Here is a 14,435-nt window from a genome sequence, read left to right on the forward strand (position 1 = left end):
ACACCTCTCACCTCCACCTTGTACCCCCACACAGACAGCCCTGTCCCCTGCCTCTCTCCTCCCCACTGTACTCCCCCACACACCTCTCACCTCCACCTTGTACCCCCACACACACGGCCCAGTCTCCTGCCTCTCTCCTCCCCCACTGTACCCCCACACACCTCTCACCTCCACCTTGTACCCCCACACACACGGCCCAGTCTCCTGCCTCTCTCCTCCCCCACTGTACTCCCCCACACACCTCCACCTTGTACCCCCACACACACAGCCCAGTCCCCTGCCTCTCTCCTCCCCCACTGTACCCCTACACACCTCTCTCCTCCCCCACTGTACCCCCACACACACGGCCCAGTCCCCTGCCTCTCTCCTCCACAACCACGCCCCCCTGTGGGAGCAGCCACACAGCCGGGCTGTGAAAGCGGAGTGTGTTCCCCGTGTTTGCGATGCTGCTTCAGGGTTTCAGGCTGCGCCGAAGACCGGGTGTGTGAAGGCCCGGGCCGGTCCTGCTCGTTTTCACCCCCCGCCCAGAGCGTCTTCGAACCTCCCCCGTCCTGCCCGCAGCACTAACACCTCCCAGCCGGCCCTTAAACCAGTTTCATACCCAGGAGGGGGAAAGAAAAAACACTTCCAGCACTACACCCCGCCTTGCCGAGACACGGCCAGCAGGAGCCCAGGCTGCTGCGGGGTAGCTTTGAAAAGGAACATTTATTAACTAAAACTTGCTCAATTGTAACTTTATACAAAAAAGCACTCTTATTGCAATAAGAGCCGCTATAAACCAGTTCACAGTATTAAAAAAAAAAAGTCCTAAAAGGGAGTTTCCTCGAGGTGAGCGGCGTCGCAGCCCGGGCTCCTGGTCAGTCTGCGGCGCCGGCCGGGCCTCGCTCTGCGCCGTCCACGATCAGCCGCGGCTCCAGCAGAGAGTCCCAGCGCTCCGTCAGCTGCAAGACACCGCAGGGCTGAGTCACGCGGCACGCCCACAGAGGGGACCCCCGCCCCCCCACTCCCACTCCCGCTCCCTCCTGCCGTGATCACGCGGCCATAACACCGGCGGTTACCTTAGAGCCCCGCGAGACGGCGTACTCCACGATCTCGGCGCCGTCGGGCGTGTGGTACACCAGATCGAACTTCCCCGGCTCGGCTGGGGCTGCTGGGAAGCCAGGATGACACCGGTTAAAACCCAAACAGCTCAACAGCCAACGAGACGGCAGCTTTAGGAGAACAGGATCTGGCGAGGAGTGGGGGAGGACTAACCAAACCTGTCTGCACCCCCAGTGCAAATCCCCAGGACCCCCAACTCTGGCAGTCTGCTTGTACTGCACACAACTGAGCCACTCCAGATGTTCACAGCTGTTGGCTCTAGCATGTAGCACCACCTGCTACCTAAACTACAACTAACAGAGGCATGACGATAAATAGGCACAGATCCACAATCCACTTCTCTGTTTCCTCAGGACAACGGCACCTGACAATGATCAGACTGCAGCCCCACAGTACAAATTCCAGTCCTCCGCTCCTCTCAGCCAGCTGAAGCACAATGCAAAGCCTCAGGAGGAAAATCAGTTTTCAACCCGAGACCCTTCAAGAGCCCCCCCAAGACTGCAGCGCCAGGGTCCAGCTCTCGGATCAGATCAGACCCCGTCTTCACTTCCTGTTCTAGTGTTGTAACACTGCAGGTTCCCCGGCCCACGTCTGTCTCGCACCTCCCCAGGGGAACCTGAAAGAGAAAGCCCAGGACGGCCCGCAGGACTACGGATCGGTTCTGCTGGAGCGGGCTGTCCCAGAACAGTCACGCGGTACCTGGGGCGGACGACAGCAGCTCCAGCTCCAGCTGCCTGGTGCTCTGGTCGAAGCCGACGATCCTCCCCTCCTGAAGGGGCAAGGACAGGCAGGAAGACGGCAGGATGAGCAGACGGTTAGAAACTGGGATCGTCGAGACGTTAAGCTCAGATTTCAGGGTTTTTGCACAATTTCCATAACCACAGGCAGGAGCATCCGAGCTCAATCGCAGAACCGCTCTCCCCAGACCAGCATGTGGACCCCACCACCTTCCTCTTAAAGCCCTGCATCAAGAACATGGACTTGCCTTGTAGTCGGAGACCTCCGGCGAGTAGTTTTCAGTCAGCTCCAGCAACTGTGTTTCAAAGAGATGGAGAGAGAGAGAGAACAGCATCAGCAGGAGGTGTCACTGAGGCTGCAAATTCTGCACAGAGCCATGTCTTAAACCTCTCTTTGGAGGGAAAACTAAAAGCTGGTTAAACCGAAACCTCTGACCTTTGTACACAGAGCGAGAAGATAATGAATACTGACTGATTAGGCTGATAGGTTTCTCCCCACAACTCTCAACCTCAAAACGTACTACTCAAATTCATTCCCCACTCGAATGAGAACAGACCCCGCCGGATCCAGAAGTGACCCATTTTCTTGAGGATCAACAATTCCCCAATTTGAAAAAGGCAACCCACTAAAAATGTAGTTTATTTTTAAACCCCGTCTTACCTTAAAGGCAATCAGCTGTCCGACAGCAGGAGGGGCGGCCAGCAGGGGCAGCAGACTGTAGTCTCTCTTGGGGACATCGGCAGCAGGGTTCTGCAAAGCACAACAGCCAATCGGAGTGACTCCCCAGGATCGACTCGGGACCAGGATTCAACCCCCAGCCCTGCAGTGTTCATCCGGCTCTGCTCGATCTCCAGAGACTGACCCCTCCCTGCCCCTGGCCCACAGTCACTTCACACACAGCTGTGTGCAACACTGTCCAGTCTTCTCCCACCTCACCAAGCTCCTGCTGGGACTGTAGCTCCTAATCACAGCAGGGCTAGTCAGCTGTCACAGCTGGAGAGGAGGCATACGTGACAAAATCACATTCCCTACCTCCCCACGACAGCTCCACCCTTCCTCCCCGCACAACACAACCGGGCTGGGCTTCCAGACCCAGTCCGGGTCCCGATGTCCGGCGTGCAGACTCACCTGCAGCACCACAGACGAGTTCGTCAGGGCGTCGCTGTCACACTGCTGCTCGCTCCCGTTGTAGTTGTAGTACACGTGGTTCCTGGGCCCTGCTCTCGCCCTCCCCCGGCCCCCCCTGGGTCCAAGCCCCCTCCAGGGGAACCTGCCATCCCCCCGGCCCCTCACCCCCCCGGTCCCTGGTCCAGGACCCCTGCCCAAGCCCCGGGCAGCCCCTGCAACACCCCGGGGGGCCCGGTCCGCGTCACCTCCCCTGGGACCCGGGTGCCTGATGAGCGGCTCGTCCCCGCTGCTGCTGTCCGAGCTGGAGCTCTCCGCCCTGGCCCGGGGGACAGGGGCCTTCCCGGCCTGCTTGGGGGACCCCCTCTCCGGACCGGGCCCCGTGCTCCCGGGAGAGTCCGAGGCGCGCCAGCCGGCCGCTGCCCTCCCGCCCGGGACCGAGCTGCTCGGCCCACTCTGGGCTCGGTCGCCCTGCGGGGTGGCGGAGCTGGTTTTGGCGCTCGTACTGCTGGAGCGCGGCTCCTCGTCGCTGCCATCGCTGCTGCTGTCCGAGGAGGTGGGGGGACCTGGTCTGACCCCCCCTTTCCTCTCCCCCGAGGCGGCAGCAGCCCTGCTCTCCTGGGGGACCGACCCTGGCGCCGGCTCAGCGGACGGCTGTCTCCCCTTCTTCTCTTTCTTCTTCTTCTTCCTCCTGCGCTTGTCCGGGTCCTCCTGGGGCTGCAGCTCGCCGGCCTCGCTGTCCTTCCTCCTCCTCCTCCTCGTGGGCTTGTCCAGGTCCTCCTGGGGCTGCAGCTCGCCGGCCTCGCTGTCCTTCCTCCTGCTCCTCCTCCTCCTCGTGGGCTTGTCCAGGTCCTCCTGGGGCTGCAGCTCGCTGGCCTCGCTGTCCTTCCTCCTCCTCTTCGCCCTGCGGGTGGCGATCTCCCTGCAGGAGTCTTCCTCGCTAGCCCCGCCGCAGTCGAACCCGTTCGCGTCCGCCACCTTCTCCACCTTCACCCTGTGGAGCGGCACAGTGAAGGAGAAGTCAAGAGGTCTGCTCAGGGCCACGCAGGAACCCCCCCGTCTCACAGAACACACGCGAGGGCAGGATCACTGGCCCCGCCTGCAGGGGCAAAATGACGAGCTCTCATCGGCCGAGAGACTCGGGGGTGCTCTGGCCTTTTTTGGGGGAACACCAGTTTGAACACGAGACTAAGAACCAGCGGTGTTGATGAGCTATTGCAGCATCACCAGGACAGATCTCTCTCACACGCTGCCTGACGAGCAGCGTGGTCAAGAGCGGTACCACGCGTTTCAACCACCTCCGACTCATCGCAAGCGGCGTTTCTTTAAATACCGTCTACCTGGGGCCCGTTTTCATTCCTACGATCCACTACAGACGAGAGCATCTGTTACCCCTTTTCACCGCTGTTGAAATTCCCGATCGACGCCTCCAGCTAAACCCCAAGAACGGGGCAGGCACGACCAGGCAGCGTGTCAGCTGGACTGATCATTTTACGTTTTTTTTAAAAAAATTATTAAATGTATAAAGAATTTACAAATACAACTAGAGGAGCAGAAACCAATACAAGAGAAAAAAAGACACAATCAGAAAAAAAATTAACTGCCAGAGATAATGAAGTAAATTATACAACCAAAGTATTTTTTACATCTAACAAATGTTAACTTGCTTTTGCACTTTTCACATTTTTACAGAATTAAAATAAATGCTTCCAGCCGGCAGGCGCTCACCTGACGCTGTCGTTGTCGCGGATGACATGGATGCTCTCTGTGGGCGGCAGGTAGCAGTCCTGCATGGAGAGGTTGAGCACCGTCCTGCGGCTGAAGTCGAACCGGTCCCTGATGATGCTGGCCAGGTCGGCCACCACCCGGCACTGGTTCAGGTCCACCAGCAGCCAGCACATGCGGCAGTCCGCCACGGCCGGGGGCGGGTAATCGAAGTACAGCCGGACCCGCACCGCGTTGACAGTGGGGGCGGCCATGATGTTTACTACAGCCTCCCCCTCCCAGCTCCTTCCGGGGGAATTGACTCGCGAGAGAAAGAGCGGTCGCCGCTTTAATACGCTGGAACCGACAGCGCCACCTGGAGGACAGGAGGCGAGCTGCGCCCCACTGACCTCAAAGACCATTTTTACCAGGTGTTTAAAGCAGTTCGTGCAGGGATGGGAATACAGTGTTTCACAGATATTACTGGCCTTAGAGTACATGCGTTGAGCTGTACGCACACTTTTAAGGGCTGAGCCAGAAAAAAAGCTGTGCATTATTGCAATTCAAATAAAAACATATATCTTATTAATTTAATGTTATTATCTTAATCATTTTGCTTGTAATACCTGATAGAGTACGAGGTGATAACACATGACTGCAGCACAGCCCCTGCGTTATAGCAGGCGGGTACTTTAGGATTTATTTTTACCTGTGTGCCGTGAGCATTGCTAAGCTGCCCACTGCGGTTTACATATGGAGTAGTCTGCACCCGCGCTACTGTAACTCCTAGTGCTGGAAACTAGAGGCAGAAAAAGAGGGTTAAGATGTCATTTGAAAATTGTTCCATACTCTTGCACACTGCCCTTGAAATAAATATCCCTGAAGTAGTGTCTATAGACTGACAGGTTGTGGGTTCGAGTCCCCGCTGCAGACGCTGCTGTTGTACCTCGAGTGAGGTGCTGTACCCCATGATTACAAGGAGGGGGTCCAAAGAGCCGCTGTGAGCTTTTCCTTGAGCTGCCGGATTCCTTCCGTTCTCCCCTCCCAAGATGGCGCAGCGCGTCATGGCCGAGATTCCATCAGAGCCCATCTAGCGCCCCCGCGATCTCTGCGGTGTCTGGTCAGATGAGGCGCCAGAAATCAGCTGACGGGGAAAGTCAGTACAGTCATATGACTGTGGGGCCGAAAGCAGGCGAGGATGGAGGTTCTGAAGAGTGCTCTGCTCCTGTGCTTCGCTGTTCTTGCAGGTCTGAGCGTTAATACGAACACACTTCTTGTCGGTTTTTATTGTTATTATAGATTTATTCCCCGAGTCGAGCTGTTGCACAGTGTCACTTTCGGTTTTTATTTTGACGCCTGCTTTTTTTTTTGGGGGGGGGAGTTAACGGGGAAACTTAAAAAAGGATCTCTTTATAGTTTTGAACACGGGTTTAAAGAGAAAAACACAGACGGACGGGGAAGCTGATCGTTCTGGGCTCCTTTATGATAAGTGATCGGTGCCGCAGAAGAGCGATCAGCTGACGGTTCGTGTGAGCCCGGGTTCTGCCCCGCAGCGATTTTTCGATTTTTAAGAACTTTATTTTCTTTTCACAAAAAAATACAGGACATCACAAATTAGAAAGCTTTACATTAATATACATACTTAAAACAGCGCAGCCCCGCAGCGTGAGCGCACTAGCTCAGCTCAGATCGCAGGGGAAATAAAGCCTTTCCCGCAGCTTAGAGACAGTTGTGATGCTCAAAGGTAACCCAGGTCAGGAAAGTACTTTGTTTGCTTTGGCTCTCCGAGAGAGGAAGAAACCCTTACCTGAAACTTGAGCTCAAACTGTCTGATCAGGAAGCTGCGCCATAGGAACTGAAACCCTGGAGTCGAGAGTAAACACATCTAGAGACCGAACTGTATATGTAAATATCCCCCGGCCGCGGCCTGAAGTCCAGGAGTCCGCTGTCGCTCTTTCAGTGATTTGCACGGTCATTTGCATAAAGAGCTTGTCTTTGTAGCCTGAGACGAGACCCTGGAGACCCTGTCCTCCTCTGCAGTATCTTCAGCAGTCCTAAAAGGTTACAGATGTGTTCAGCCACAGAGCTCTTTCTGGTAGCACACAGGGGCCTGACTCTGAACAGAGGGCCTGTGGGCCCGATCCGGCACGAATCTGAAGGTACCGGTCGGACTCTTCCTCTCTCGCAGGCTGGGCGGCGCCGGCCCCGGGCGTGGGTCGGGAGAGCTGGGGGTACGTGGACGTGCGGGACGGGGCGCACATGTTTTGGTGGCTGTACTACTCCAACAACCCCTCCAAGAACTTCACGCAGCTGCCTCTGGTCATGTGGCTGCAGGTGAGCAGAGCCCCGACTGTGACTGTGAAGGTACAGGGGTCCCCTCAGAGCACATGCTCCTGTACGCCCCGTGTGCCAGACATCTGCTCTACTGCTCTCACGGTCTTGTTGCCCCACAGGGCGGCCCAGGGGGATCTGGCTGCGGGTTCGGGAACTTCGAAGAGATCGGGCCTCTGGACAGGGACCTGCGGGCGAGGAACACCACCTGGGTAAAGACACAGCACGGCCGCTCCCCAGTCTGGTGCACGCGTGCGCGAGGATCCGTGTTCACTTCACTTCACTAGTGCCCCCTGCTGCGCACTGTCATCGTTTCCAGGGTCTCATCTGAACCCCCGCCAAAGTCCATCGCTTCGTGGGGTTTTAACAGTCCGGCCTGCCTGCCTTAAAACTTCAACGGCGTCCCGTGATTAGAAACGTTCTTCCGAGCGCTGGAGCAGGGAGATGAGTTTGAGCTCCCAGTTCAAATGGCTCCCGTGAGCTGAGTTGACACAGAGCCCCTCCTCGCGACTGACCGCGGGCCCGAGGTGGATAACATAGCGCCCCCCGCTGTCTGTGTCTGTGTGCAGGTGCAGGCGGCCAGCGTGCTGTTTGTGGATAACCCCGTGGGCACGGGCTACAGCTACACGGACAGCGAGGGCGCCCTGGCCGGGGATGTGGCCACCGTGGCCTCTGACATGATGGTCCTGCTGACCGCCTTCTTCAAGGCCCAGCCAGAGTTCCAGGTGAGAACACAGGTGCCCCTCACCTGGGAGACGCCAGCCAGAAATCAGTGCATTTGCCTCGTTGGAGGTCGTCTGCTCATGTTTCAGGATTTATCAAACCACAGTTAAAGCTGAGAGTAGAGATTCCAGGACACACAGGTGCTTCTTTCAGGCCTGAAAACTATCTACTGCAATATACAGTATAGAGTGCTGTTGTTATCATATGGAGTGGAAGATGCTTACCTCTCGCAGCCCCGGGCTCAGGCCCTGGCGCAGTTTGAAACGTCACGTTCGGAGTCTTGTGCTGAAAGTCTTCTCCTCTCTCTCATTCTCCTTCTCTTGCAGAGTGTCCCCTTCTACATCTTCTCTGAGTCCTACGGAGGCAAAATGGCTTCGGCTATTTCCCTGAGCCTGCACGAGGTACTGTCCGACGTGGGGTTTCGGGGGAGCCTGCGTGGGGTTTCGGGGAAGGTGGCCAGCCGCGGGGCAGCCTGCCGCCCCAGCCTCAGGCGGGAAGGGGAAGTGAAACTGAGATGTCAGCAGTCTGGCCTCTGGGATGGATCAGCGCTTTGTTGTCCGTGTGTAAATAATAACGTGAGAAATTCGTCTGGTGGAGGGGAGTAAGAAAATCTGGGTGATCTGCAGGCAGGCGGAATAGTGTTTCCTTGAGAGAGCGTTCTCCCTGTGAAGCCGCCGCTGGAGGTCGCTGCGCAGGGGGGCTGTCGGGGCTGCCGTGACACAGAGTCACGCGTCCGGCGAGACGGAGAGGCTGCCTGCCGAGGGAGGAGCTGGATAGCGGACTGGTGGACTCTCGTCTGCAGCCCTGCACGCCTCCCTGTCTTCCTGTGCCCCTCCCGGGACACAGCGGCGCTGCGCCAGCGCTGGCTGTGGCGGCCCGGCCGAGTGTGGGTGCCTGCAGAGGCAGCTGGAGGTGGTCTGGGGGTTCGTGGCCTGGGCCTCGTGCTCTCCTCTAGTTTGCAGCCGGAGGGATGGAGGGAGGCTGACCTCTGACCCTGCTGTGCTCTGTGCCCTCTGCTCTATTGCAGGCTGTGCAGAAGGGCCTGATCAAGTGCAGATTTGCTGGAGTTGCTCTTGGAGACTCGTGGATTTCCCCTCTAGGTGTGTTGACGTCTGTGCTGTACTGCTGTGTGCTGTACTGCTTCTCAAGAGGCACAAAGCATGACGTGGCTCTGAGCTCAAAGGAGCACCAGCGTCCATTTACCAGTGGGATCGGTGTAGACTTGACTGCAGAATTTTAGCAGCGCTCTGCTCCTCTCCTCTCAGCGCAGCGATGCAGAAAGAACGAGGAAGGGCTGGTGGGAAAGGCATTAGGAGGTGAACACATTTTCTTGTAGCCCAATGGGACAAAACATGGACAAACCATGTAGCCCACATTCCTGGGGTCCTGCAGGATGAAACTGCTTGAGGTTGAGGGTCCGGTTAGCAAACTGGCAGCCGAGAGAGCTGAGCTGGACTGAGTGGCCAGCCGTGCTCCCCGTCTGTAACTTGACGCTGGTGCGAAAGGGATTCGGGCTCTTCTGGGCTCTTCTGGGTTTGTCTAGAATGAGGCGCTAAAACAAGTCCACATGTATCTCTCCTGGAAGTGTGGTGAAATGAAAATACTGTTGTTTTTTCTCTTTAGATTCGGTTCTGTCCTGGGGGCCCTACCTGTACAGCACAGTGAGTAACAGTGCAGCGCTGTCTGGTATGACCTGTTCACACGCTGATCTCTCGGCCCAGCATGACTGCACAGCGCCGGTGCTTCATCTGGGTGATGGAAATTGATTGTATTTCTGATGCTACATTACCTCCGATAACATTTTGTCTGCTCTTGTAGACCATAATACACCTGCCATCTCACCAGGATTGCGACTTTAAAAAGTGTGTTGTCTGAAGTATGGGGAGAATGCTCATTATATCACTTTTAAAACCTTACGAAGTTCAGCCAAGCAGGCTGCTCCAGTGTTGGCAAAAGTCTTAGATTACGGATTCTCCTCAGTCCACAGGCAGTGGGAAGAGGGATTGCTCCGGGGGGCTCAGAGTCTCCTGTCTAGAGCTGTGTGACGGGTTCTCACCCTTTTCCCATGACCTCCCAGTCCCTGCTGGACGACCGCGGGCTGGAGGAGGTCAACGCAGCAGCGATGGCGGTGAAGCAGGCGATGGAGCAGGGAGATTTCCAGAAGGCCACAGAGCTCTGGTCCAACACTGAGACCGTGGTGGAGCAGGTGAGCCCTCACTGATAGATAGATACTTTATTGATCCCGTGAGGGAAATTGCAGTGCAACAGCAGCTTAACACACACGACACACGAATTATATAATAATAGTACAATACATACAATACAATAAGTAACAAGAGTTACTCACAGTCCGGACACACAAGAACAAACTTGAACAGAACAGTACACAGAAAAATCGTATAACACATATGAATATAAATATAGATGAAAATATAGATATAAATATAAATGTATTGCACAGGTCCTGGCATATATTGCACAAAAAATGGTTGTAAATGGGAAAAAGAAAAAGAAAGAGAACAGATGTAGCAGTAGATGTGTAGATGCGTTTAGTCCAGAAACAGGTCACTGTCGATGTTGCCTCTGCCAAGACGCAAGGTGGATGCATTGTACAGTCTTATGGCAGAAGGCAAGAATGACCTCCTGTAGCGCTCCCTGTCGCACCGTGGATGAATCAGTCTATTGCTGAACATGCTCTTCATTCCTGCAAGCCTGTCATAGAGGGGATGGGAGAAGTTGTCCATGATGGCCTCTAGTTTGGACATCATTCTCCTCTCAGCCACTACCTCCAAGGGGTCCAGGTCAGACCCAATGACAGAGGTTGCTCTCCTGATGAGCTTGTTCAGCCTTTTAGAATCCACTGCTCTAATCCCAGAGCCCCAGCACACCACTGCGTAGAAAATGGCACTCGCTACCACCGACTGATAGAACATGTGTAGCATCTTACTACACACATTGAAGGACCTGAGCCTCCTCATGAAGGACCTGAGCCTCCTGCACGGCACTCTGCGAGCAGGGGCACGGGCCGTGCTCACACAGCCCTGGAGACAGTGCAGGATCCACTCTCCCAGTGGAACGACTGCTTTCTTCAAGCAGGAGGGAAGAGGTCTGGCATGATCCAGCACACTTAGCAAGTCGCCCACTGGGCAGGCAGGGCTGTGGGTCAGATTAGGCACCCATTCACCATTCAAGTCGTAGTCGAACTTTTATTTTCCTGTCTGAGCTGTGGCAGGCTACCCTCCCCTCCAGGCATGTGGCGCAGCAGCTGGGGACAGTTTCGGTCCAGCGCTGCCCCTGCCCCTGGCTGGTCCTGACCGCCCCGGTGGACAGGAGCGCTCGGTCACTCGGCCCCTGTCCTGCCGTTTCAGAACACCAACGGGGTGAACTTCTACAACATCCTGACCCAGGACCCCGACGAGGCACGGAAGGCTGTGGCAAACAATGGATACCGTGGTAAAAACGAGCCTTTCTTTTTCTCCCGAGTGCCGAGTTTCCTGCCGTGTTGAGCCCTTGCTCCTCTTGAGGGGGGGCTCTGTGCCTCCCAGATCGCCTCCAGCAGTCAGGGGAGCCCCTGCCCGCCCCGGGACCTTCATTCCTGACGGAGAGTGAGCTCTGGGCTGCTCTTGAGCACTGTGGGCACAAAGACTGACAACTGGCACCCTAACGTGTCGTTAAACGCACTCCAGCCCGACGCCGGCGCGGTGGTGTCAAATTCCCGGGACCTGTCGTGTGCTCGTGCTCTTGGCGGCCGCCGATCTTCTCCCTCCGCGCGCGAAGAGGGGGAGTCCGGCGGCCGGCCGCTCAGCCCTGCTCCCGCTGTCTCCCGCAGTCTCCCTGCAGCGCCGCTGCCTCAGCCCGCTGCACGGACAGACGCTCAGCCAGCTGATGAACGGGCCCATCAGAGACAAGCTCAAGATCATTCCCAGCAAGGTCACCTGGGGAGGTACGTGCCAGGTCAGCCGAGGGACCCCCGGCCTCGCTCTGCGCCTCCCTTCCCTATCTTTGCCGTTTGTTTTTGTGCGTTTGCTCCTGTTTCCCCACACGCGGGATCCACAGGGTCTTTGGGATCGCCTGATCCCCTAATGACCTGCCCGACACGACCATCGCTCGGGATCTGAATTAAGGTACGTGAGCGTCTGTGGACCGTAGTGACCGTGACGGTGAGCCGGACCAGCAGAGACGGGCGCACTGGGGGGCTGCGTCTCTGTCAGAGGGGTCCGGGCTGGTGAGGGGCGCAGCAGAGACCCACCTCCCAGCGCACTGGTGCGTCGGGAGGAGGGGTGGGGGACAGGAGGTGGCCCCAGCCTGCCGTGGCTTGAGGGTGCTGTGAGTCCTGCAGGATCCTGGCTGGGCGGCAGCGGTTTCTCCTGTGGGCTCCTGCAGTGGGACAGGTGTCTCCCAGGGCTTCCTGCACAGCACGTGGTCACGGGTCACGCCGGTCCAGCTGGTCCAGTCTGCAGGGACACATACCCCTGTGCCTGTCTCCCCAGGTCAGGCCTCGGACGTCTTCATCAGTATGGAGGGGGACTTCATGAAGCCAGTGGTGGACATAGTGGACCAGCTTCTGGCAGCCGGGGTCAATGTGACTGTCTACAATGGACAGCTGGACCTCATCGTGGACACCATGGGTATGGCCCTGAGTTTGCACAGCGCACAGATGGTCCGAGGAGCAGGAGCAAGACAAGGGCCTGTCATTAGTGCCCAGAACACTGGTGTCCAAGCAGGAGCACAGACAGCACAGAAACACCACAGTCCTTCACCTCTGCCTATTTTACGTTTCAAAACGGTGTGTGATCAAGCTTGTCTCATGAGGATGAGTGGCAGAAGAATAATTGGTTTATTTTAAGGGAGACAATCTGGGGCTGCAGAGACCTGGGTGTTTCTCCCCTGGGAATGACCATTTCAGGGGTGTTCAGGGGTGTTCAGGGGTGCTCAGGAGGCGTGTCACGGAGAGTGGGTCCTGCCCGCAGTCACTGGCTCAGGGTGGCACAGCGAATCAGAGGCACAGCCTGGGCTTGAACTGGGAACCAGCCTGTTGGTAATGAGCCCTTAACCTCAGGCACTGCAGCAGTAGCTTCCCGTACAGGAGGTGTGGCTCGGGGCAGCGGCGGGCCCTGGGTGAGGCCGGGGAGTGGCAGTGACGGGGCCGTGTGCTGTGTTCCTGGCAGGTCAGGAGGCCTGGGTGAAGAGGCTGAAGTGGGCGGGACTTCCTGCATTTAGTCAGCTGAGATGGACAGCTGTGGATGACCCCGCCTCCCATGGCCAGACGGGAGCCTTCTACAAGACCTACCAGAACTTCGCTTTCTACTGGATCCTCAAGGCCGGACACATGGTAACACTGCACAGTCACCCTGATGGTGTGATAACATCCCCCCTGCCCAGCCCACGGTTAAACATGGCGTTAACATCGCTGCACTGTGCCCCGGTTTCAGTTTTTAAATCAAAACAAAACAAGCTTGAACACTTTCTGACTGTACACGCGTTAAAACTCACCAGGCTATAATCCGCACACAAAAGATTACAAAAGGTCATCGGAAAGGTTTCTCGTCTGGAAACCAAACTTAAGTTAAATAGACAGAACACAGGGGTCAGCAGGTGAGGGGTCAGTTCAGGGGTGTCCAGGGGAGGGGGGGGTCCTGTCTAGGCTGTTCTGAACTAAAGCCCTGCAGGACCTAGACTGGACCCCTGGTCAGACCTGAGGTGCACCGCTGGCCCAGTCTCACCTGCGCGCCTCTCTCTCAGATCCCTTCGGACCAGGGCGGGATGGCCCTGGAGATGCTGAAGATGGTGACGCAGCAGGAGTGACCCGGGCCGAGGCCAACGGGGCCATCGCCGGACACAGGAGACAATCATGTCCACTGACCGTGACCACTGCTACCCCCTCCCACTGTGACCACAGTCACCCCCTCCCACTGTCGCTGCCTTCTCTGTTTCAATGCGCTCGCGAGTCAAGAGGAAGTACAAAAACAATGTTTTTTTTTTATTTCCAGAACAACGCTTTAAAACTGTTGGTAAAGATAATAAAAGATGTTTTTTTTTACAAATCTCATCTCATCTTCTGTCTAGTTGTCCTCTGCCTTGTGCCTCTTGTTTTCTTGGTGTTCTGGCCCTGAGCACTTTCACTCTGACGTGTGCAGAAGGAGGGGAAACGCCAACTGAATGACGTCGACTGACACGATGCACTTTAAACTCTTCTAGTGCTAAACCACCTGACTGACCGAGCGAGTCGAGCGACCATCACTTCGACACTTCTAGTCTCTAGAACGGCCGCTAGAGAGCGGATGGTTATTGATCTGGAGCACCTGGAGTCGATCGCAAGCGTGTTGTTTCAGCTCGTTTTTCGTCAGTCACTAGTGTTTCCCTCCTCCTGGGAAATCGGGCACTGGCTCCAGCTCCTCCATGACTCTGGACTGGAGGAAGTGGTTAGGAAATGTGCTGCTTCAGGTAACTGCAGTTCAACTCCAGACCTGTCTGTGTGGAGTCTGTATGTTCTCCCCAGGTGCCCCAGTTTCCTCCCACAGTCCAAAGACATGCTGGTGGGTTTATTGGCTTCTGGGAAAATTGGCCCTGGTGTGAGTGTGTGTCTGTGTGTGTGCTCTGCTGACTGGCGTCCCGTCCAGGGGGTATCCTGCCTCGTGCCCAGTGCTTGCTGGGATAGGCTCTGGAAGCAGCAGCTCGAAAGGGGCTGGGTGAATACATATCAAGGGCTCGGG

General features: G+C 56.5%; 2 protein-coding genes across 3 annotated transcripts; one reads left to right on the forward strand and one right to left on the reverse strand.

Annotated features, from left to right (window-relative positions):
* Positions 1-686: 686 nt before the first annotated feature.
* coil (coilin p80) lies at positions 687-5,090 on the reverse strand. Of its 2 annotated transcripts, none has more exons than XM_088928396.1 (7): positions 4,693-5,090; positions 2,968-3,958; positions 2,500-2,589; positions 2,087-2,134; positions 1,801-1,870; positions 1,059-1,150; positions 687-941 (listed from the first exon to the last, which is right to left on the reverse strand). In XM_088928396.1, exons 1-7 carry the CDS (start codon positions 5,088-5,090, stop codon positions 858-860), a joined length of 1,773 nt encoding a protein of 590 aa, XP_088784522.1. In that variant the 3' UTR covers positions 687-857. The 2 variants fall into 2 exon arrangements, with proteins under 2 accessions (XP_088784522.1, XP_088784524.1); XM_088928398.1 differs by having other exon boundaries at positions 1,059-1,147; positions 4,693-4,962.
* A 721-nt stretch (positions 5,091-5,811) lies between these two features.
* On the forward strand, positions 5,812-13,766 carry scpep1 (serine carboxypeptidase 1). The gene is made up of 13 exons (XM_088927462.1): positions 5,812-5,915; positions 6,857-7,002; positions 7,122-7,211; positions 7,569-7,724; positions 8,049-8,123; positions 8,750-8,822; positions 9,346-9,383; positions 9,800-9,928; positions 11,091-11,175; positions 11,552-11,665; positions 12,213-12,350; positions 12,891-13,054; positions 13,465-13,766. The coding sequence occupies exons 1-13, from the start codon at positions 5,867-5,869 to the stop codon at positions 13,525-13,527; spliced, it is 1,320 nt and encodes a 439-aa protein (XP_088783588.1). The 5' UTR covers positions 5,812-5,866; the 3' UTR covers positions 13,528-13,766.
* The last annotated feature ends 669 nt before the right edge of the window (positions 13,767-14,435 follow it).

Source organism: Atractosteus spatula, chromosome 11 (genome assembly GCF_055471065.1).
Source record: "Atractosteus spatula isolate fAtrSpa1 chromosome 11, fAtrSpa1.hap1, whole genome shotgun sequence".
Classification (NCBI taxonomy): Eukaryota; Metazoa; Chordata; class Actinopteri; order Semionotiformes; family Lepisosteidae; genus Atractosteus; species Atractosteus spatula.